The sequence below is a fragment of the Chiloscyllium plagiosum genome, chromosome 33, assembly GCF_004010195.1.
Source record: "Chiloscyllium plagiosum isolate BGI_BamShark_2017 chromosome 33, ASM401019v2, whole genome shotgun sequence".
Lineage (NCBI taxonomy): Eukaryota > Metazoa > Chordata > Chondrichthyes > Orectolobiformes > Hemiscylliidae > Chiloscyllium > Chiloscyllium plagiosum.
The window spans coordinates 34,411,414-34,435,527 of NC_057742.1; the positions used below are offsets into that span (position 1 = coordinate 34,411,414).

General features: G+C 42.0%; 1 protein-coding gene across 1 annotated transcript in view; it reads left to right on the top strand.

Annotated features, from left to right (window-relative positions):
• Nucleotides 1–23,806, top strand: part of myo1d (myosin 1D) — a 525,665-nt gene extending 501,859 nt beyond the window's left edge. Inside the window, exon 22 of the mRNA XM_043675298.1 lies at nucleotides 22,631–23,806. Within this exon, the coding sequence (XP_043531233.1) occupies nucleotides 22,631–22,787 (157 nt within the window). The 3' untranslated portion in view covers nucleotides 22,788–23,806. The remainder of the gene's footprint in view (nucleotides 1–22,630) is intronic.
• The last annotated feature ends 308 nt before the right edge of the window (nucleotides 23,807–24,114 follow it).

Genomic DNA, 24,114 nt, shown 5'->3' on the forward strand with positions numbered 1-24,114 from the left:
ATTGAATAATAAACATTGGTCATGCCAATGGGGATAATTTAAAATCAAGGTAGTCTTTTACATCCGCCAGCGAGAGCAGTCAGAACACTGGTTTAATGTTTCATGTGTTTCTGCAGCACTGACCTTACTGTACTGGTGCATCAGCCTGGATTTTGTCCTCCAATTTCTAGGAGTTTGAATCCCCAATCTTCAGGCTGAAAATAAAAAGCTCCCAACTGAGAAACAATTAGAGGTATCAAAGAGGTTAAAATATCATCTGGGATTTTGGCAGTTAGGGGAGAAATTTTGGTGTGAAACTGATTAGAAATCTAGGGAGTCAAAAGCAGAAATTGTTTGAACTGCGAAGCAGGTTTGCCATCATCCAAAGGAAATTCCTCTGTACAGTGGCTGATTCCATTCATCATACAGATATACCTTGCGAGTTTCCTAATTTTGGAAGAGTTGCAAATCACCTTCAGTGACTCCTGTTTCCACATGTTCCACATGCTGCAGTGTTACACATGACCTTGGAATCAGAAGCCAACAACAAAAAACAGCTGATCTGAAATTCTCCCAGAAGATTTGTTGAAGTATATCACGTCTGGCTGTGTATCACATCATATCCCTGTTGGCCTTCAGGCATGTCTAACTTCCGTTTGTTATGTAGTGAATCAAACAAGTGAAGATATGCAGAGCAGCCTTCATTTTTCTCAATGGATCCAGTTACTATTTATATAACACTTTGAAAATTGACCAAGATGTGAGTTTTTAGATTACGTGAATTATATTTATGCTTCGCATGCTTTAAAGTATGAGCAACTGCTGTTTGCATAACTTAATTCAGGACGTTATTTAAAATAAATGAGGTGCTTCTATAATTTTGAGGATGTAGACTTTGATTACCTGTGACTAGTTGCCCTCAAAAAGGTGATGTTACATTATCATCTTCTGTCCATGTGGTGGGGGTAAGCCTACAATAATGTTCAATAGGAAGTTGCAGGATTTTGTGTCAAATATAATAAATGATAGTTGTCTAATTCACTCCAAAATATCTGATTTCATGTATTTCTGGCCTCTTGAGATTTCCCCCGTTTCAACTGGTCATGCTGTGTATTTTCTGACTTTCATGAGTAGTCATGGCATTTATTTTACCAGGCTGGTAAGTTTCTGGTCAATGGTGACTCTGCTATGTTCATAGAGGTTCATAATGGCATTCGATATTGGGATGATATAGGCTCAAACTTGTTGGAGATTGCTATTAACCAGTACTTCTGTCATGAGAGTGTAACTTGCTGAGCATGGATGATGTCAATAGAAAACATATTTAATTCCTATCTAATTACAGAGGGAAGGTCGTTAACAAGCAGCTGAAGTTAGTTGGACAAGGATATCACCCTGAGGAAGTGCTGCAGCTATATGCTGAAGTTAAGTCTGATGACCTAATCTGCCATGATATCCACTTTATCAGGGCTCCCTGGTGCCAGCATCAGCTCACATATCTAACCAGTTATAAATCACACATCCCCAGGTTATAGTCCAACAGGTTTAATTGGAAGCACAGTAGCTTTCGGAGCGCTGCTCCTTCATCAGGAAGCTCCGAAAGCTAGTGCTTCCAATTAAACCTGTTGGACTATAACCTGGTGTTGTGTGATTTTTAACTTTGTACACCCCAGTCCAACACCAGCATCTCTAAATCCTAACCAGTTATGTTAGCAAAAACGTTCCTGACTAAAAGCTACAGAAAAAGTCCCTCACTTCCTGTAAACTTACTTTTGAAGTATAGTTAGTCATTGTTGTTGATTAAGGTTAATTTCGAAAGTTGATATATTAATCACAAAAATGTTAACAATTGTGCTGCATATGAATGATTCAAGCATCGTTATGATTTTGGGGGCTGTGAGATTGGCTTCTAATCTTTGGTTGCTCCTATCAGTGAACACTTGTGTTCTTATATACAGAAACTGCTTCCGTTTACATGAAAGCAAACCTAAAATAGTTAAAATTGGTTATCAAATTAAACAGGTAAAGAATTGCTTCACATGTGTGAGAACTCAGCATTCTGCCTGTCAGTGGTTCTGTGGTTGCTGTGCGCTGGTGAAAGGCTGCTGAGATCAGACAGCATGACGAGCACATAACATCCGCTGAAGCCATAACCACAGTTGCAGTTGTGACACATGCATCTGTGACTGAACCACAGCTCCTACTAGCATTATCCTCATAACAGTGCTGATGCAGGCAGCACATAAAGCCAAACTGCACTAAAGGCTCACATTTGGCATCCTCACAAAGCATTACTGAGATCAGAATCAGTTTGAACAATTGTTTTGTTCAGTATAGCAGGTTTTTGGGTGCAGTAAGTGAGTAAAGCAGAATTCTATCATTCAATCATAAACTTTCCACCCCATTTGTGGCTTTGCATGATCATAACCATCAAAGTGTTCAGTAGAAAAAAATGCCTATTTCATATAATTACAAATAAAATCTTTGCATTTCAAATATTATCCAATAATTTGTCTGTTAGATATCCAATTTCAGGAGAATGTAGCCTGATCAATGGAGCTGCACAAATAGCTGCCTTTAACTGAAAAGCTTTCAGTTTCATGATTTCTGAAGGAGCACAACATCTGTTATTTACATCTCACTGCAACTCTGTCATATCTCGTTGTGTTAGTTTAATTTGGTTGTGTGAAGGATATGAAACTAGGTATAACAATTGGGGTATTTATTATTAGTTCCATAATGGCATCTGATTTGTAAAGCACCTAAATTTTAAGCAATAGCCACAAAGGAAATAAAGTTGATTTTAAAGGAATTGCGATTGTCTAAAATTAACTGAAGCTGATTTAACTTGTTGTATTTGATCATCTCTAACATGGATTCAATGTCAAAGCCATGCATTGTGCAACTCACCCAAATCAGACTGGTGTTTCCTCAAGACAAAGTGCTTTGACCATACTGTAATATTTATGGAGTCATTAATTCAGAACTTAGTTTTAAAGTTTAGATTTTAAAGGATTGTGTAATTTCTTATGCTTTTATTGCTGAAGCCAATTGTCCAGCTGTCCTGTCAGCATTTTTCTTGGGTTAAGAATGTTGCTGGCCCTCCGAGGTAATTGTGCAGACTTTTTCTTCAGAACGCCTCACAGCGCCAGGGTCCCAGGTTTGATTCCAGTCTTGGGCAACTTTCTGTGTGGAGTTTGCACATTCTCCCCGTGTCTGCGTGGGTTTCCTCTCACAGTCCAAAAGATGTGCAGGTCAGGTGAATTGGCCATGCTAAATTGCCCGTAGTGTCAGGTGCATTAGTCAGAGGGAAGTGGATCTGGTTGGGTTACACTTCGGAGGGTTGGTGTGGACTGGTTGGGCTGAAGGGCCTGTTTCCACACCGTAGGGAATCTAAAAAAACAGCAACCAATACAGAAAACATGGTACATCACTGTGATCTGGATACTATTGTCAAACCAATATATATAACTTCAGTATATTATTAAAATTCTTGAGTATATCATAAACACATTTGTACATGTTAAATCCCTCCTTGGGGACTTGATCTTGTCTCTGTATCAGAATAGTTTCTTGATCAGCAATTTACATGCATTGCATCTGAATGGTTTGCAGTTAACAATCAAGGGAGTGGAATCTTTCAATTCTGTACTGTGCTGTCTGAGCCTTCACTTAGATCTATGTCAGTTTAAGCAGTGGAAGCTTTGCACAAGAATGATCATGTAATTAGATGTTCCATATTAACCCTTTCAGACTCATAAATGACATTGTCTCCAAACCTTTTTATCTCATGATCCATGTTATATTTTTGTGTGTATCATTGGATTTATGACTACCCCATCTCCATACCCCAAGTCTGGAACATTACAAATTCAGGTGATCTCGAGTTTTCACTATTGCCCCAGAATGTGTTCTCTCTGGACTTTGAAGGCTGGTAGTTTGCTGATGGAAAATCATTAGCTTTGCTTCTCTTCCTGACAGTCTGAGGTCTGTAGGTCCCTTTTAAACTGGAGAACATTTAATCTCCTGGATTCCTTTTGTGGAGGATGTCTTCAATTCTGCACAGGCAATTTCTTCATTGCAATATCATGATCATTGAACACTGATCATCCCTTCTCTCTGGTGGCTTTCATGGAGTTGCATACACCAGATCTTCAGTCTGTGCCAGCAGACTTTACAAGCTTCAGCATAAATCTTCAGAATGTAAAATAGTTCGGATTCTCTCATTCACCCTTAGTACTTACATTAGTGACAAAAACAGCATGTACACTCCCTCAGTTGTACTATTCAAAATTGCTTCTTGCTTGGCATGACCTCTGTCACAGTCACTGAGGCTATAAGCTGGAATGATAAAGAAATTGAATATTATGCATGAACCTGCTCCTTAACCTCAGTGTCTCACATGCAGTTTGTAGCTATTCCAGCTATTTGTTCATCAAGTTGTATTGCACTTAGAGTAACATCCATTAGAGATGCATCATTTGACTCAAATTGGTTATGCTGTTCAGTGGCTATCTTATTGCATGTTTTTTCCTTTAAGCTTTGCTGGCTCTTAAAGTCTGGCTACTAGCACTCCATTCCAGTCACACACCTCCGTCTCATTGACAGTATGAGACAAATTTCTTTTGCCAACATACCTCATCTCAGTGGATTCTGTTGTCTTTGTTTAGGTACTGCCAAAGATTTGGGGTGGGGGGGGGGGGAGGAGGGAGGAGGTGTGTGTGGTTGGGGTGTCCTATGAAATCTTATACCATCTGTCCTTTGACCTGTTCCCTGACCAGCTGTTCCTTAACTTTATATAGCTTTGTTCCTTCTGGCGTTTAAAGATAGAGGTCAAGACATTCTTTCCTTCCTTGCCTTTTCCACATACCTTATATCCTTGAGTGTTCCATACACACTTCTTTAGCCATGTATCTGTTATTTGCATACATTATAACCAATCTTTGTATGCCTTTCTTACCCCACTCCTATCTAACATGAAACTATACTTTCCAATGCGCTCACTTTATGAATCAAATTCCTGTTTTTTATTACTTGTGTCAATCTCCTTAATTTTTTTAAAATGAAGCTTGGGACTGAATTACTGCAATGATTTTTTTTTTAAATTTGTATCAAGACTAAAAATGGTGTCCATCTAGGATTTTTCAAAAAAATTAACATGTACCGTGGTAAGTGTACTACAGAAATTAAAATGTAGACCATTGGAATTACACTGTGGTTGAGTTACTAAAAATCTAGTAAGACTTCTCTGTGAAGAAATAGATTGCTTGGAACTGGCTTTAACCATCTCTGTACAGCACTTAGAGCTGAGATAGTGTCTTGGCCCAGTATGGTGGTCTTTCAGCGATACATGGCAGTCTCTTGACCTGACGTGGACTTCCAGTATCGAGGTGATTCATTGAAGTGTGGTCCCACCATTACTAAACTCTTACGAAAGACTGTAATGTTTAACTTTGATCTTTTTTTCCCACCTTGTTCTTAAGATACTATACTTAGGTACTTGTAACTAAGATGGCACCTTGTGTGGCAACATTGTACACTTTTCACTGCATACGTGTGACAATAAAATCAAAATCAAATCAAATCCTCAGCAGTGCTTACTACTTGCTGCAGGGAGCCTGGCATCTTTCTTTCACTGAGTCTGGTGAAACACAAATCAGATGCACTGAATAGGAGAGTGGTTACACATTTCCACATGCAGTGACACTCCAGTCTCTGAGAAAAGCAGAGAACAGCTGCCTGCAGCTACCAAGGTTTGAACCAGTACAGGAAGTGTCTCAGATGATGTTGGCCCCATAACTGCAACACAAAAATACACGAGTAAAGTCATAACAAAAAGTTTCAGCCTCCACTGTATCTTACATGTCTGATACTGTTTAGTGTCTGGTACAAGTTCAATGGAGTTGAGTTCGCAACTTGACCTGGACTTCTGCATTCCAAAAAGGGCGCCAATATTCACAGCAGCTGAAGAACAGATTCCCTCCATCAGAAAATTTGCACCTGATTGCGTAATTACTCTTGTATGAATCTTCCACTGCCTAAACTGACAGATCTAAGAAAAGAATTTTAGAGTATTGCAGAGAATAGAAACGATCCCCAGATCCTTTATGAATAAAATCCTGCAGCTATCGCGAGAGGGGGTTACTTACACGGAGAATATCTGGCTGCTTTTAACTTAAAAACAATAATTTTATTTAAAACTTATACTAAAACTCTTCTCCTGCAGTTTAATAACCAGTATAAATTCAATAAAATTTTAATTGTTTTTCAAGTCCAGATGTATGCAGCACTTAGGTCTATCTGTGTTGTTAAGGTGAGATTAACTCTATTTTAATCTGGCCATTTTGTGGAGTGCTTTCCCTCAATTGATGATGAGTCTGTTATAGATTGTCTTGTTCAGAAATAATTAAGTTGCTAAAAAGGGAACACATTTGGACTTATTATTCAAAGCCACAGAGGAGGAGGCTAGGCTAGATGTTGTTTCTTAGCTCCCAGACCCAGCATCAAGCCTGGTCCACATTGAAAGGGTGATCTGTCTGCTGATTGTGAAGGTCAACTGCAAAATGAGCTCCAGATGTCTCAGTTATATCCCTTAGTGACCACAAAACTGCTGCATTTTAGTATTAATTGCTGCTAAATTACTAATCTCACTCTTTGCATCCTCCTACTCTAACTCAAGTTCTTCTAAAACCTTTAAAACTGTGAACCTCCTCATCTCACTCAATCATCTTGGCCTAAACTTGAAGCTGTCTACTCTGTTTCACTGGTGCCACTCTTGTCTCTGAATCCAAATGTTGTAAATTCAAGTCCACTCCTGAGTTTTGGAATGACAATATGGTTAGGCCAAAGGGCCTGTTTCTGTGCTGTACTTTACTATGTTCTATGAATGTCATCACACAGTGCATCCATAAGGCAGCAGAGGAAGAAGACTGCAGAGTTTGTAATGTTGATAAAGTTTGAAATCCAGTTTTGGGTGCAGGGAAAATCCCATTAAAAGATTTGTTTTTTTTTAAAATAAAAGTCAAAAGTCCCCATCTGTTGGGTTCCAGTATGGTTGAAACAAGGAAAGTAAGTGTGTGTGTTGTGCAAGGAAACTGAAGCAGATGGAAGGAGGTGAAAGTGCAATGTCCCACTGAGTTAGGAGAATGTAATCCCTTGCAGTAAAACAGTCTCCCTTTGGAATCACAGCTGTCATCTCAGCCTCAAAACATCAATTTCAAACTAAGTAAGTGTTAGGGATATTCTTCTTGACTTCTGTGTTGGCGAATTATTAGAGTCTGCAAATCCTTCATTGACACCAAGCCTGGAGTACTGCCACAATAATTAGATTAGATTAGATTACTTACAGTGTAGAAACAGGCACTTCGTCCCAACAAGTCCACACCGACCCTCCGAAGAGCAACACACCCAGACCCATTCCCCTACATTTACCCTTGCACCTAACACTATGGGCAATTTAGCATGGCCAATTCACCTAACCTGCACATTTTTGGACTGTGGGAGGAAACCAGAGCACCCGGAGAAAACCCACGCAGACACGGGGAGAATGTCCAAACTCCACACAAACAGTTGCCTGAGGTCGGAATTGAACCCGGGTCCCTGGCGCTGTGAGGCAGCAGTGCTAACTGCTGTGCCACCATGCCGCCCATAATGTTTACTGAAAACCTTCTGTGAGGTAGCCTTTATTATGTGTGGAGAAACCAAATATTACCAAGTACATCAGCAAATTGTATTTCATAGTACCATTAAAACATGCCAAGGTGCATCACAGGAGCATTATAAGTCAGAATTTCAATAGGGTCACATCAGTGCCCATATGAAAATATTAAACAGGTTCAGAATCTAGATTACTAGATTTCAAGACTGGGGCATATTTTTAAGATGAAAGGAAAAATATTTTTAAAAGACATAAGGGATAACTTTCTTTTTTTACACAGGATGGTTCAGAAGTGGAATGAACTTCCAGAGGAAGTGTTGAATGTTTACAGCATTTAAAAGGCATTTGGATAAGTACATGAATAAGAAATGTTTGGAAGGATATGGGCCAAGTGCAGGCAAGTGGGAGTAATTTAGTTTCGGACTATGGTTGGCATGGACTGGTTGGATTAAAGGGTCTGTTCCCATGCTGTATGACAATGACTACATTAGTTATGTTTTGTTTGCGGAAGCTGGACTGAAAGAAACATGGGGTTGGAGAGTGGGATGGAGCTGAATTATGAGGCTTTGTTTGACCAATACCAGCATTGGGTAGATCACCATGTGCAAAGCTTTAACATTAATTTTGCACATACCAGTAAAGTAGTTCACAGTCTGTCATTTACTGCCCTCGATAGCTAGTTGCGTCACCAATCGGAAACAGTCAAGTCTGTTAACTGTAGATTGACATGACAATTTACCTTAAATGCTGAAAATGAATAAAGACATTGATGTATGATTACTTTACTTTAAGTACATAGACAAGGAAAAAAGTTCACTCATACATTACGTAAATAGTATAGCAGCACTCTTAAAAATAACATGAGCTCAATAGAGATCAGTAACAAACACTCCATTGCTCAAATGCCAAGATAAAAATCTGCGGCTACTGCTTGTCCTGGGTTTGATATTGTAACTGTACAACTTGTTTTGTCTGTACAGTGTTGCTCTAATGGAGGCATCGCACCTCTGTAGTTACAGACAGTTGTAGCTGGACATGTTAAAGAAGGTAATATTCTTTGGAAAATTGACTACAGTCATTTGTGCATGTAGGTGAAACCATGCATGTGCAGATGGCTCTTGAATGCAAATACCATCTTAAATAGTGCTTTGCATTGGGAGTAGGTAATCCACAATTAACACCAGTAAAGAATATTAATAACCACAGGGAAAACCAAATAAAAACTGAAGGAACTGCAGATGACGTGGATCAGAAACCAAAACAGAAGTTGCTGGAAAAGCTCAGCAGGTTTGGCAGCATTTGTGCAGAGAAATCACAGTTAGCGTTTCGGGTCCGGCAACCCTTGCTCAAAATCAAAGACATGTCCATTCAATGGTTAGTTCAGCCTGCTCATCCTATAGGCACATTAGCTTTTCACATCCAATAATCTGATGATGTTATCTGTAATTATTGTTACATATTTTCACGGCAACAATTGCTGAGGGTTAAAGTAATATTTCTAATATTTAGTGATTGATCTCCCTCTTCAATTCACAGCATTCTGGAAAAGCAATTGAATTGGTATTGGTGATTTCTTATTTAACAAAGGGTGATCACCTCTAGTCTTTCCATCCTTGTATTGGCATCCCTGCACTGTGCTCTGTTTTCAATCCGTAATCCATAAAACTTAAAACTTGGTTGTGATCACAAACTAAAGTGTCAGCAAATAAATCCTCAAATATTTGTGTTAGTCAAAAGACTGAAAATCTTAACATTGTTTATCTGTTTAAAAAAAAATTGAAGGATTTAAATCAAAATTGTTCTAACCTGCAAACTTTGAGTTGTTATTTTTCATCAGTTGCTCAAGAACATGCTTTTGTTATTCTTATGAAACCCCAATCATCTTGCCCATCAATATTTACCATTGTTAAGTCGGCCTTGAACCAAGAACAGGAAGTCTTGAGTTCTTTAACTGGACCTGCAACAATGTAAATAGTCTATGCATGTTTGTTGATGGAATTGATTTCAACCTGTTTAATAGATGAGACATTTACTTTGAGATTGGTACTCATGCACATTGGCCAAATTAATGGAGCAAGCAAAAAGCAAAAGTCACTGAAAATACCCAACAGATCAGGCAGCATTATAGAGAGAAACAGTGTTGACATTTCAGGTTGAGACTGGATCTAAAGAAGCATAGAATTATGGGTTTTTAAGCCATTCAACAGTGGGAAGAAGCAGGAAGATCAAGATGGAAGTTTTGTGTTAGAGCGGGAAGCAAGATGGATTAAATAACCATAAGTTTCATGAGCCAACTGCTAAAAGAGGGTGTTAAATACATAATGTAAGAAACCATACTGAACACTGCTTTTAAAATTGGAGAATGTACAAGAAGTTGTTAGCAACTTGGAAAAACAAGTAAAACTAACTTATATGGAGACGCAATGGCCTCAACTAGTGTGGCCTACATGTGACTCCAGACACACAGTGATGTAATTACCCGTCAACTGCACTCTGAAATGACCTAGTAAGCCACTCATTTGTATCAATCGCTGTAAAGTCTCAACAAAGAAATGAAACCTGAAGGACCTAGGCATCAGAAAAAACAATGGTAGAAATTGCCCTGTTGACTATGCAAAGTCCTCCTACTAACATCTAGGGGGCTAGTGCCAAAAATGGGAGAACTATCTCACAGACTAGTCAAGCAACAGCTTTACATTGTCTCTTAAGATATGATTCTGAGAGTACGACAATGTTCCAGACACCACTATCACCATCCCTGGTTATGTTCTGTCCCACTGATGGGATAGACCCAGCAGATGTGGCGACACAGTGGTTTACAATTGGGAGGGAGTTGTCCTGGGTATCCTCAACATTGAATCCAGACCCCAGGGCAACTTCTGCTAGTTGCCACATCCCATTTGCCCTTGGCTGATGAATCAGTACAGGAAGGAAGCACTGAGGATGGCAAGGGAGCTCTGGGTGGGGTTTTTTTAAAGGGTTCAGAAAATATTTACAAGGATGTTGCCAGGGTTGGAGGATTTGAGCTTTCGGGAGAGGTTGAATAGGCTGGGGTTGTTTTCCCTGGAGCGTCGAAGGCTGAGGGGTGACCTTAATAGAGGCTTATAAAATCATGAGGGGCATGGATAGGATAAATAGACAAAGTCTTTTCTCTGGGGTGGGGGAGTCCAGAACTAGAGGGCATAAGTTTAAGGTGAGAGGGGAAAGATATAAAAGAGACCTAAGAGGCAACTTTTTCACTCAGAGGGTGGTACGTGTTTGGAATGAGCTGCCAAAGGCAGTTGTGGAGGCTGTTACAATTGCAACATTTAAGAGGCATTTGGATGGGTATATGTATAGGAAGGATTTGGAGGGATATGGCCAGGTGCTGGCAGGTGGGACTAGATTGGGTTGCGATATCTGGTTGGCATGGACGGGTTGGACCGAAGTGTTTGTTTCCGTGCTGTCCATCTCTATGAAAGTGAGGACTGCAGATGCTGGAGATTAGAATAGAGAGTATAGTGATGGAAAAGCACAGCAAATCAGACAGCATCCGAGGAGCAGGAGAATCGACGTTTTGGGCAAAACCCTTCATCAGGAAAGGGATTTTACTGTCCAGCACCAGAAATGGCTCAGCAGCAGTACTACTGATTGAGTTGGTCAGGTCCTAAAGGCCACATCTGCTGGACTGGGTCTGCAGCAGGTGCTGAGGGAACCAACACAAGGAAAAACATTCTTGTCGTTATCCTTACAAATCTGCTGAACATGCAATATCGGTAAGAGTGACCACTGCACAGTCCTTGTGGAGATGAAGCCACTCCTTCACATTGACAATATCCTCCATCATGTTGTGTGGCACAATCACAGTGATAAACAGGACCTACTTCAAACAAATTTAGCAGTTTATGACTGGACACCCATGAGGTTTTGTGGGCAATTAACAGCAGCAGAACTGAGCTCTAGCACAATCTGTAACCTCAGGGCCTGGCAAAGCCCCCACTCAAACATTACCGTAAAGCCAGGGGATCAACCTTGTTTCAATGGAGAGTGCAGGGGTGCATGGCAGGAGCAGCACCAAGCATACCTAAAAATTAGATGTTGATCTGGTGAAGTAGAAACAGGATTACTTGCATGCCAAATAGCATAAGCAGCAAGTAATATTCAGAGCAAAGCAAGCCCACAATCATAGATCAGATCTAAGCTCTACAGCCCTGCCACATCCAGTCGTGAATGGTGGTGGATGATTTAAACAACTCACAGGAGGAGGCGGCTCCAAAAATATCCCCATCCTCAATGATAGAAGAGCCCAGCACATCATTGCTGTGAATGCTTCAGCCTTATCTTTTGCAATCTCCAGCCAGAAGTGTGAAGTGGATGATCCGTCATGGCCTCCACCATTGATCCCCAGCATCAGACATACCAATCTTTACACAATATGATTCACTCCACATGATATTCAGAAATGGTTGGAGGCACTGGGTATTGCAAAGACTATCAGCCTTGACAATATTTCAGCAATAGTACTTATTCATCAGAACTTGCCTTTCCTTAGCCAATCTGTTCCAGTACAGGATCGAAGAGTATGGTGCTGGAAAAGCACAGCCGGTCAGGCAGCATTCAAGATGCAGGAGAATCGACATTTTGGGCATAAAGCCTTCTTCATCCATAAGCCCTTCATCATCCCCACTATTGACTCTCCTGCTCCTCAGATGCTGCCTGACCTGCTGTGCTTTTCCAGCACCACAATCCTCGACTCTGATCTCCAGCATCTGCAGTCTTCATTTCCTTCCTGTTCCAGTGAAGGTACAACACTGAGCATCTATAGAATCCATACAATGTGAAAACAGGCCATTCAGCCCAACAAGACCACACTAACTCGCGCCCGCACCACCCCCCCCAACTCTGTGCCTATATCCCTGCATTTTCCATGGTCAAGCCACTTAACCTTCATATCCCTGCACATTCTAGGCAATTTAGCATGGCCAAACCACTTAACATGCACACTTTTGGACTGTGGGTGGTAACCCATGCAGACATGGGGAGAATGTGCAAACTCCATCCAGATCTGAGGCTGGAATGGAACCTGTGTCCCTGGTACTATGAAGGGACCACTGAGTGGCTAACCACTGAGCCACCGTGACACCCCAATATCTACCAGATGGTATCTACCCAACAATGTGGAAAAATGCCCAAATATGTTCTGTACAAACAAAGTAGGACAAATCCAACCCAACCAATTACTATCACGTTAGTCTCAATGTCAGTAAAGTGATGGAAGGTGTCATCAACAATATTGTCAAGAAGCACCTGCTCAGTAATAATTTGCTAAATGACATTGGCCCTGGCAGAACCAAACTCAATCAATTCCTGACCACCTTACAACCTTGGATCAAACAAGGACAAAAGAGATGAATTCCAGAGGTGAGGCAAGAATGACAGCCCTTGACATCAAGGCCACATTTGATAGAGTGTGGCATGAAGGAGCCCTAGCAAAACTGGGTATCATGGAGAAAACTCTGTGCTGGGGTCATACTTGGCACATAGGAAGATGGCTGTGATTGTCGAAAATCAGCCATTTCAGCTTCAGGGCACCTCTGCTGGAGTTCCTCAGGATCATGTCCTCGGCCCAACCATCTTCAGCTGCTTCACCAAAGACCGTCCCTCCATCATAAGGTCAGAATTGAGGATTTTTGCCAATGATGGCACGATGTTCAAAACCATTTGTGACAACTCCGATGCTGAAGCCATCCATGTTCAAATACAATAAGATCTAGACAATATCCAGGTTTGGACTGATAATTGACAAGTAACATTCAAACCAGCGATGGCCATTTCCAATAAGAGACAATCTAATCACCATGCCTTGACATTCATAGAATCCCTACAGTGTGGAAACGGGCCATTCGACCCATCAAGTCCACACTGACCTTCTGAAGAGCATCCCACCTACACTTATCGTCCTACTCCATGAAATGGCAAATCCACTGAGCCTGTACCTCACTGGACACTATAGACAATTTGGTACTGCAAACTCTATACAGCCGGCAGGGTTGGAACTGAACCTGGGTTCCTAGCGCTGTGAGACAGCAGTGCTAGCCACTGAGCCACCATACTGCCCCCAAATGGTGTTACCATCACTGAATCCCCCACTTTCGACATCCTGGGGGTTACCATTGGCAGGAAACCCAACTGGACTCACCACATAAACACAGTGGCTACAAGAGCAGATCAGAGGCTAAGAATATTGTGGTGAGTAACTCACCCCCTGAGCCCCCCAAAACCTGTCCATCATCTACAAAGCACAAGTCAGGAGTGTGATAGAATACTGCCCACTTGCCTGAATGGGATGCAGCTCCAACAATACTGAAGATGTTTGATGCTATCGAGGTCAAAGCAGCTTGCTTGGTTGGCACTACATCCACAAACATCCACTTCCTCCCCCACAAATGCCCAGAAGCAGGAGATGCACTGCAAGAAATTCACAAAAGATCTTAAGACAGCATCTTCCAAACCCATGACCATTTCCACTGGAAGGACAAGGGCAGCAGATACATGGTAACACCACCTGCTAGTCCCCCTCTCATCCATGCACCATCTTGACTTGGAAATATCACCAGACATTCAGTGGACACAAGCATTACGGAGTCAAAAATCCTGGAATTCCTTCCCGAACAACATTGTAGGTCAACCCACAGCACATGGACTGCAGTGGTTCAAGAGGCAGCTCACCATGACCTTCTCAAGGATTCAAGGGACAGGTTCACATCCAACAAATGAATAAAACTAGATGCATATAAGACATTACTTTCTGGGGCATTGACATCATTTGTATTTGGTTCGGGAGACCTTAGCATAGCAACAACTCTCGTCAGGTTGAAGTTCAGCACAGAGCTGTGATGTGCACAAAGCAGAGAAAAGCAAGGAGACATCCAGAAGTTAGCTGCATCAACTCTATTTCTCTACAAAGTTGCTCTACAAAACAGAAAGTTATTCTGCTTTCAATAAAGCAGAAAAACTACATTCAGAGGTACTGAAAGAAGTAATTCTGAAACCCTAAGACAACAGAAAGGTCCAAAAAAGTAACCAGTGAACTATAGTCTGATCATTGCTCTGCAGGTAACATCAAGGCATCATCAAAGAATCAGACAAATTGTGAAACCAATTCCCCTAGTTTTATATTTTGTATTGGTGAGAAAGAACTGTTCTGATGGCTTTTCTCCCTCCACTCATAATATTGTGGCTTTGTCAATTTTTTCTTTGTATGTGTAATTTTTTGAAAGAGTTAACATTTAAAATACATATTATAATTTTGACTGTTCTTTTTCAGCTGTGTTGCAATAGAGATATTTTTACTGTTACTGGAAAGACCAGGTATTATTTGATTTTATCCTGGCAGCAGTCAGACAGAGGCACATTGGAATTTTCAGCAGTAGACCTCTAACATTACAGAAATAAAGATTTTGTCCAGATGAAATTTGAATGGCTACATGGCAACAATCTAAATGCAACATAGAACAATACAGCACAGTACAGGCCCTTCAGCACTTGATGTTGTGCCAACCCTTAATCCTACTCTAAGATCAAACTAACCTACTTCATTTTACTGTAATTGATGTGCCTATCCAAGAGTTGCTTAAATGTCCCTAATGTAGCTGACTTTACGACCACCACTGTGTGGCAAGAATGGGTGGCTTGAAAAGCACAGCAGGTCAGGCAGCAGCTGAGGAACAGGAGAATCAATGTTTCGAGCAAAAGCCCTGCATCAGGAGTCACTGCTGGCAGTGCACTCCACGCACCCATCACTCTCTGTGTAAAGAACCAACCTCTGGCAGCTCCCCGAAACCTTCCTCCAATCACCTTAAAATTATATGCTCCCTTGTGATAGCTATTTTTAGGTTAGATTAGATTAGATTACTTACAGTGTGGAAACAGGCCCTTCGGCCCAACAAGTCCACACCGACCCGCCGAAGCGCAACCCACCCAGACCCATTCCCCTACATTTAACCCCTTCACCTAACACTATTGGCCAATTCACCTAACCTGCACATTTTTGGATTGTGGCAGGAAACCAGAGCATGCGGAGGAAACCCACGCAGACACGGGGAAAATGTGCAAACTCCACACAGAGTCGCCTGAGGTGGGAATTGAACCCGAGTCTCTGGCACTGTGAGGCAGCAGTGCTAACCACCGTGCCGCTGTCCTGGGAAAAAGTCTCCATCTCTGCCTCTCATCATCTTGTACACCTCTATCAAATTGCCTCTCATCCTTCTTCGCTCCAATGAGAAAAGCCTTACCTCCCTCAACCTTTCTTCATAAGACATGCCCTCAAGTCCAGGCAGCATTCTGGTAAATCTCCCCTTCACCCTCTCTAAAGCTTCCACATCCTTCTCATAATGAGGTGACTAGAACTGAACACAATATTCCAAGTGTGGTCTAACCAGGGCTCTGTAGAGCTGCAGCACAACCTCGTGGCTCTTAAACTCAGTCCTCCTGCTAATGAAAGCCAACACACGATACACCACCTTAACAAACCCTGTCAACTTAGGTGGCAACTTGAGGGATCTGGACATGGACCCCAAGATCCCTTTGTTCCTCTACACTGCCCAGAGTCCTGCCCTTAATCCTGTATTCTGCAATCAAATTTGACCTTCCAAAATGAATCACTTCACACTTTTCCAGGTTGAACTCCACCTGCCATTTATCAGCCCAGTTCTACATCCAGGAGAAAGTGAGGACTGCAGATGCTGGAGATCAGAGCTGAAAAATGTGTTGCTGGAAAAGTGCATCAGTTCAGGCAGCATCCAAGGAGCAGGAGAATCGAGGTTTCGGGCATAAGCCCTTCTTCAGTTCTACATCCAGTCGATAGAGTCATAGAGATGTACAGCACGGAAACAGACTCTTCAGTCCAATCCGTCCATGCCGACCAGATATCCCAACCCAATCTAGTCCCACCTGCCAACAGCCGGCCCATATCCCTCCAAACCCTTCCTATTCATATACCCATCTAAATGTCTCTTAAATATTGCAATTGTACCAGCCTCCACCACATCCTCTGGCAGCTCATTCCATACACGTACCGCCCTCTGCATGAAAAAGTTACCCCTTAGGTCTCTTTTATATTTTTCCCCTCTCACCCTAAACCTATGCCCTCTAGTTGTGGACTCCCCGATCCCAGGGAAAAGACTTTGCCTATTTATCCTATCCATGCCCCTCATAATTTTGTAAACCTCTAACTTAAATGTCCCTAATGTGTCTGACTCTACTACCACCGCTGGCAGTGCATTCCACACACCCACCACTCTCTGTGTAAAGAACCGACCTCTGACATTTCCCCTAAACCTTCCTTATGCCCCCTTTTGATAGACATTTCCGCCTTGGGTAAAAGTCTCTGGCTATTCACTCTTCCTTTGCATCTCAACACCTTGTACACCTCTACCAAGTCACCTCTCATTCTTCTTTGCTCCAGTGAGAAAAGCCTTACCTCCCTCAACCTTTCTTCATAAGACATGCCCCAGGCAGCATCCTGGTAAACCTCCTCTGCACCCTCACTAAAGCTTCCACATCCTTCCTATAATGAGGTGCCCGAAACTGAACACAATATTCCAAGTGTGGTCTAACCAGGGCCGTATAGAGCTGTAATGTAACCTCAAGGCTCTTAAATTCAATTCTCCTGTTAATGAAAACGAACACGCCTCATGCCTTTTTAACAACCTTGTAAACATTGAGGGATCTACGGACATGGACCCCAAGATCCCTCTGTTCCTCCACACTGCCAAGAATCCTGCCTCTAACCCTGTATCCTTGCCAATCAGTCTCCCATGGGGAACCTTGTCAAACGCCTTACTGAAGTCTATATAGGTCACATCTACCGCTCTGCCCTCATTAATATTCTTTGTTACTTCTTCAAAAAAACTCAATGTCCATTGCAATTAACAACAGCCCTCCACACTATCCACCACTCCAACCATGGTGTCATCGGCAAAGTTGTTAATCTACCCTTCCACTTCCTCACCCAAGCCATTTATAAAAATCACAAAGAGCAGAAGTCCCGGAACAGATTCCTGCGGAACACCTCTGGTCACTGAACTCCAGGCTGAATACTTTCCATCTACTATGGGACAGCCAATTCTGTATTCAGACCGCCAGATTTACCTGTATCCCATGCCTCCTTACTTTCTGAATGAGCCTACCATGGGAAACCTTATCAAACACCTTGCTAAAATCCATGTACACCACATTCACTGCCCTACATTCATCAAAGTATTTTGTCACATCCTCAAAGAATTCAGCAAGGCTTGTGAAGGATGACTTGCCCCTCTTAAAGCCATGCTGACTTTCTCTAAACAAACTATGGTTATCCAAGTAATCATAAATCCTGTCTCTCAGAATCCTCTCCAAGAATTTGCCCACCACAGACATAAGACTCACTAGTCTATAATTCCCAGGATTATCCCTATTCCCTTTCTTGAACAAGGGAATAACATTTGCCACCCTACAATCATCTGGCGCTATTCCAGTGGACAGTGAAGATGCAAATATCATCACCAAAAGTGCAGCAACCTCTTCCCTTGCTTCCTGTAATAACCTTGGGTATATCCTGTCTGGTCCAAGGGATTTATCTATCCTTATGTTTTTCAAAATTTTCAGCACATCCTCCTCCTGAACATCAACCTGTTGGAGCATATCAGCCTGTTTTATGCTGTCCTCATAAATGACAAGGTCCCTCTCACTAGTGAATACTGAAGCAAAGTATTCACTAAGGAACTCTCCTACCACCTCTAACTCCAGGCACAAGTTCCCTACACTATCCCTAATCGGCCCTACCCTCATTCTGGCCATCGTCTTGTTCCTTACATGAATGTAGAATGTCTTGGGGTTTTTCCTTAATCCTACCCGCTAAAGCTTTTCCAGCTCTAAGTCCATTTTTCAGTTTCTTCCTGGCTACCTTGTAACCCTGTAGAGTCCTGTCTGATCCTTGCTTCTGTCTAGATTAGAGTGGTGCTGGAAAAGCACAGCAGGTCAGGTAGCATCCAAGCAGGAAAATCGACGTTTCGAGCAAAAGCCCTTCATCAGGAATACAGGCAGGGTGCCTGCAGAGTGGAGAGATAAATGAGAGAGGGGTGGGGGTGGGGTGAAAGTAGCATAGGGTACAATAGGTGAATGGGGGTGGGGATGGAGGTGATAGGTCAGAGAGGAGGGTGGAGTGGATAGGTGGAAAGGGTCCTTGCTTCCTCAAACTTAAGTAAGCTTCCTTTTTCCTCTTGACTAGATGTTCTACATCCCTTGTCAGCCAAGGTTCCTTCACCCTATCATCGCTTCCTTGCCTCAATGGGAAATCTATCCAGCACTCTCAGCAAGTGCTCCCTAAACAACCTCCACATTTTTGTCATGCATTTTCCTGAGAACATATGTTCCCAATGTATGCTCCACATTTCCTGCCTAATAGCATTGTAATCCTCCCTCCCCCAATTATATACTTGAGGAGAAAGTGAGGTCTGCAGATGCTGGAGATCAGAGCTGAAAATGTGTTGCTGGAAAAGCGCAGCAGCTTATGCCCGAAACATCGATTCTCCTGTTCCCTGGATGCTGCCTGACCTGCTGCGCTTTTCCAGCAACACATTTTCAATTATATATTTGGCCAAACCATCTGCTCCTATCCCTCTCCATGACTATAGTAAAGGTTAGGGAATTGTGATCACTATTATCAAAATGCTATTTCACTGAGAGATCTGACACCTCAACTGGTTTGTTGCCAAGCACCAAATCCAATATGGCCTACCCTCTAGTTGGCCTATCTACATATTAAGACAGGAATCCTTCCTGGACATACCTGACAAAACTGCTCCATCCAAACCATTTGAACTATGGAGGTTCTAATCAATATTAGAGAAGTTAAAGTCAACCATGACACAAACTGTTATTTCTGCACCTTTCCAAAATCTGCCTCCCAACCTACTCCTCTGTGTCTCTGTTGCTATTGGGGGGGGGGGGTTCTGTAGAAAACTCCCAATAAAGTGACTGCCCCTTTCCTGTTTCTGATTTCCACCCATACTGACTCTTTAAATAAACCCTCCTTGACAACCTCCCTTTCTGTAGCTGTAATTCTATCCCTGATTAGCAATGCCACTCCTCCACCTCTTTAACCCCTTCCCCATTTCTCTTAAAACATCTAAACCCTGGAACATCCAACAACCATTCCTGTCCCTGTGATATGTAAGTTTCCATAATGGTCACAACATCATAATTCCAAGTAATGCTCTATGCTCTAAGTACACCACCCTTATTCCTGACACTTCTTGCGTTAAAATAGACATTCATCAACCCATCACACTGACTGCAACTTTGCCCTATCGACTGTCTGTCCCTCCTCACAGACTCTCTGCACACTGTATCTGGCTGTTCCCTAGCTACCCCATCCTCAGATCCATAGCTCAGGTTCCCACTCTCCTGCCAAACTAGTTTAAACTGTCCCGAAGAGCTCTAGCAAAACATGAGCCCAGGATATTGGTACCCCTCCAGTTCAGGCGCAACCCGTCCTCCTTGTATAGGTACCATCTTCCCCAGAAGATATCCCAATGATCCACATATCTGAAACTGTCCCTCCCCACCCCTGCAGCCACATGTCCAACTGCACTCGCTCTCCGTTCCTAGCCTCACTAGCCCGTGACATCAATGGCAATCCTAAGATTGTTACTCTGCTTGTCTTACCTTTTTAGCTTCCAACCTAACTCCCTTTAATCACTATTCAGGTCCTCATCCCTTTTCCTAGCAATGTCATTGGCACCAATGTGTACCACAACTCCTGGCTGTTCTCCCTCTCCCTTAAGAATCCTGTAGATTCAATCTGAGACATCCCTAACCCTGGCACCCGGGAGGCAACAGTCTTATTTGCAAGCACAGAATCTCCTGTCTGTTCCTCTAATCATTGAATCTCCTATCGCTATCACTCTCCTATTCTCCCCATGTTCCCTTCTGAGCCACCGTGCCAGAGATCTTGGTAGATCTCGCCCACCCCCCACCCTAACAGTATCCAAACGGTTTACTTATTGTTGAGGGGGCTGGCCATGAGGGTTCCCTGCACTGTTTGCCTATTCTCTTTCCCTCTCCTGACAGTCACCTAGCTACCTTTATCCTGTAACTTAGGTATGACTGCCTCTCTATAACTCTTCTCTATCAGTCTTTCAGCTTCCCAAATGATCCGAAGTTCATCCATCTCCAGCTCTAGCTCCCTAACGCGGTCTGTGAGGAGCTGGAATTGGGTGCACTTCTCATAGGTGATGTGAGCAAGTCACTAGTGGTGATCTTACCTCGCACATCCTGCAAGAGAAACATGCAACTGCCCTAGCTTCCATTCCTTCTGTTCTAAATTGCCAAGAGAGATTGAATGAATAAATAAACAAAAACTTACCTTACCAACCCGCTGCAAGTCTTTTGTTTGGTTAGAGGAAAACTGGTGGGAGACAATACATGTGTAGTGTCTCGGGTTTAGCCACAGCCCAAATATATCAGTTCACATGTCCGTGTCCACTCCTGTTGAGCCTTCGCTTTGTCTATTCACAAGGTAATTATTTAACAGGCAATGTACGTTTCCGCCTGCCCCCTTACTCGCGCTCTGACCACTCCTGCTGCTGCAATGGAGACTGCTGATTCACGAGGTAAGTATTTAACAGGAAAACATACTTTCCTGGCTGCTCCTGGCTCAACATGAAGTGAAAGGAAAAAACAAGACTAATCCAAACAGCAAAATGGTAAAAAAACAAAAAAGACAATTGATGCATGAGAAATGAAGAGTGCATGTTTAAGGGTTGATATAATTTAGCTGTTGAAACAAGGAGAAAGAGGAGTCTTACTGAACTTGCAATCCTGTTGATTTGGGAACGCTGCACCATCTTGGTAATGGCAAGTATTGGTATTTGAGGGAGACAACAATTAGTTAGACTGAGTGAGCTTCAAATTTAGCACTCATCTCCATAAAGTAAGCCAAGTACAATATGCTTAAACCTTGAGCATTATATAACAGGTCAGTCCAGTACTTACAGCAGTAATCATTCCAGACAAGGTCATAAAAAATGATTCCAATGAATATTTGGTGTTATCAGTTGTCATTCTATATTGGTGATGTGTTTCTGTTTTAACGCCAGATCTCAGTCTGTGAAACTGCAATGCCTGCTTATAGTAAACGCACAGACATACAACTTCAGTTCATATTTTGTTTGCATATGCTGACTGCCTCCTATTTAAATATTAAATGATGTTAAAGCTAAATAATTGTGAAAATGGCTACAAGTGTTAGAAATGCTCTGACAACACTGTCTCAATATTGCTTCACATCTATGTTGGAAATCGGTCTCGGTTTTGTCCTGAGGTAACCAAAGTGCCATTGTCAGACACTATTTTACAGCAGGATTTCAAACTATCCAACTCTAGATTTGTCTAATTAATTAATCTCTGAGGGACTATTTGGCAGTGTATTGCAGGCAGCAATGATTCAAAGCTTCCATCTATTTGTGCTGCTGATTTTAACTTTAAATGTTTGTACTGATGTCAGTGTAATAAAAAAAAAACTCTCAAAGGACAAGGAATTGAAGTGTCACCATCTGGGCCATGTGGTTGTGTGCTTTAGAAATGTTGGGAATTTCTTTCTGCTGTTATCCATAAAAATCAAAGCCCAAACTATTGACGTTAATACTATACAGCAAGTTTTATTGTGTGGAACAAGAAACCGCAAATCCTGAAACCTTGCCAAGGTACTCAGCAAGATTTGGGGCTGGATACTTATCCCTGTGGGGTTGACATTGGGAGAGCCTCAGTCAGGGCTAAAAGCTGCAAGTGGCTTTCAAAAGGCCTGTACATACTTGAGCTTTCGCAAAATAATCAAAGAACAATGAGGGTCACCAGTTTTCCTTTTCTCTCGGTTTGCACTAGTGACTGCTCATTCTTATGAAAACTCATGGGTGTTTACTTAAAAGATAGGCACTTTGTTTCAATAGCTTTAATTTTTTTTCCTCTTTCCAGTGAGAAGAGGCACTTCCAAGTGAAGGTGTGTGACCCCATCCAATGCTCCATGCATGGGAAGAAGTGTACCATCACCGTGGAAACCAAGATCAACCAGTCGCAGCCTGTCTTCACCAAGACACGCTCAGGATATGTCCTTTCGTGGCCTGGGAACTAGCATAGCCTCAGTCTTTCAGAGTTTCATCTCATCCAAAGCCAGAACGTCATTTAAACTCCAATAATTCACAGGCTAACACCATTAATGCTGGGGGCAATTAAAGGAACAGGGCTGGTTCATGTAAACTCTCAAAGTGCAAAAATAATGCCTTCCAGTAGTCTCATCTCTTTTGTCTGACCTGCATTAAGCTCCATGCTGTGTTTAATTTTCTTTGTGACATTCTTTGACTTTCACCCATTGAAATTGGCTTCATCTCTTTTTTTTCCCACTCTCTTCCCCTGGTTTTTGCATTTCTTTCATAATGACAATCATGCCCAGCAGGCTTTAGACTGTAGTTTATCAGGGTTAAGAACTTTTGCACTCTATTTATTGCTTTTATTAAAGTGAACCTTATTTTAATAATAGAGAGATATGGAGTTAGATTCTCCAATATGAAAATGATAAATGAGTTTACAGATTTCAAGTATGTATCTCATACTGAGAGTACCCGAAGTTGTGGTACTAAATTTGTCTTCAAGTGCCTGTTTATTACTCTACTAGAGTCAAAGTTCTGCTAACTTTATTGTGTTTGGGATATTTTGTTAGATTAAGACAATTATCTGAAAGTGGATTCAAACAGTTCATTCTCAAATTCTCATTCTGTGTGATTGGCTAGATACGGTCACCATAAAAAAAATCAGATGATGATGCAGTTTCTATATAAAAAAAAAGCAAAGTCACCTTCTTTTGTCTAGTATCTCCAAAGGAACAAAAAGTCTCATTTGCCAAGTATTTTCTACTATTGAGTGTAGTTTGTATGAGGTTATATAATGTCAGTCGTGGATCAAATTTTAAACCAATTTTGATTTTTTTTCACACCTCCCACTGCCTCTAAATGCACATATACTTCCAAACTTGGCTCAAACAGTACAGAAGTTGTGCTGGAGATCTCACCCACACTTTGTGGTAACATTTGATCGCAGCTTGACATTTGATTGTACAGCAAAACACATGGGTTTTTGAGAGTCTTTAGGAGGGTGCAACAGTTTTTTTTTCCCCTGAACGTTAATTCCCCCACCTCTGCATCTACAGTTCAGTACCTCAAGCAGCTAAATGTGTGTAAATGTAGGCCAGTCCCCAAGCTGTGGTCAGTGCCACCTGTAGCTGGCTGCTAGGTGGAGCCAGGAACTAGCCATCTGAGGTTAAATATCTACCCAGTGTGTCCCCTGTCTTTTGTACGTGTGCCCAATGCCCCTCCCCAACTGTGAGTCTCAGTTAATCAATTAATACAGTATCTCCCTGCTTGATGAGAAGGCAAACAGGGCACAGAAAGCTGCATTCTCTCAAT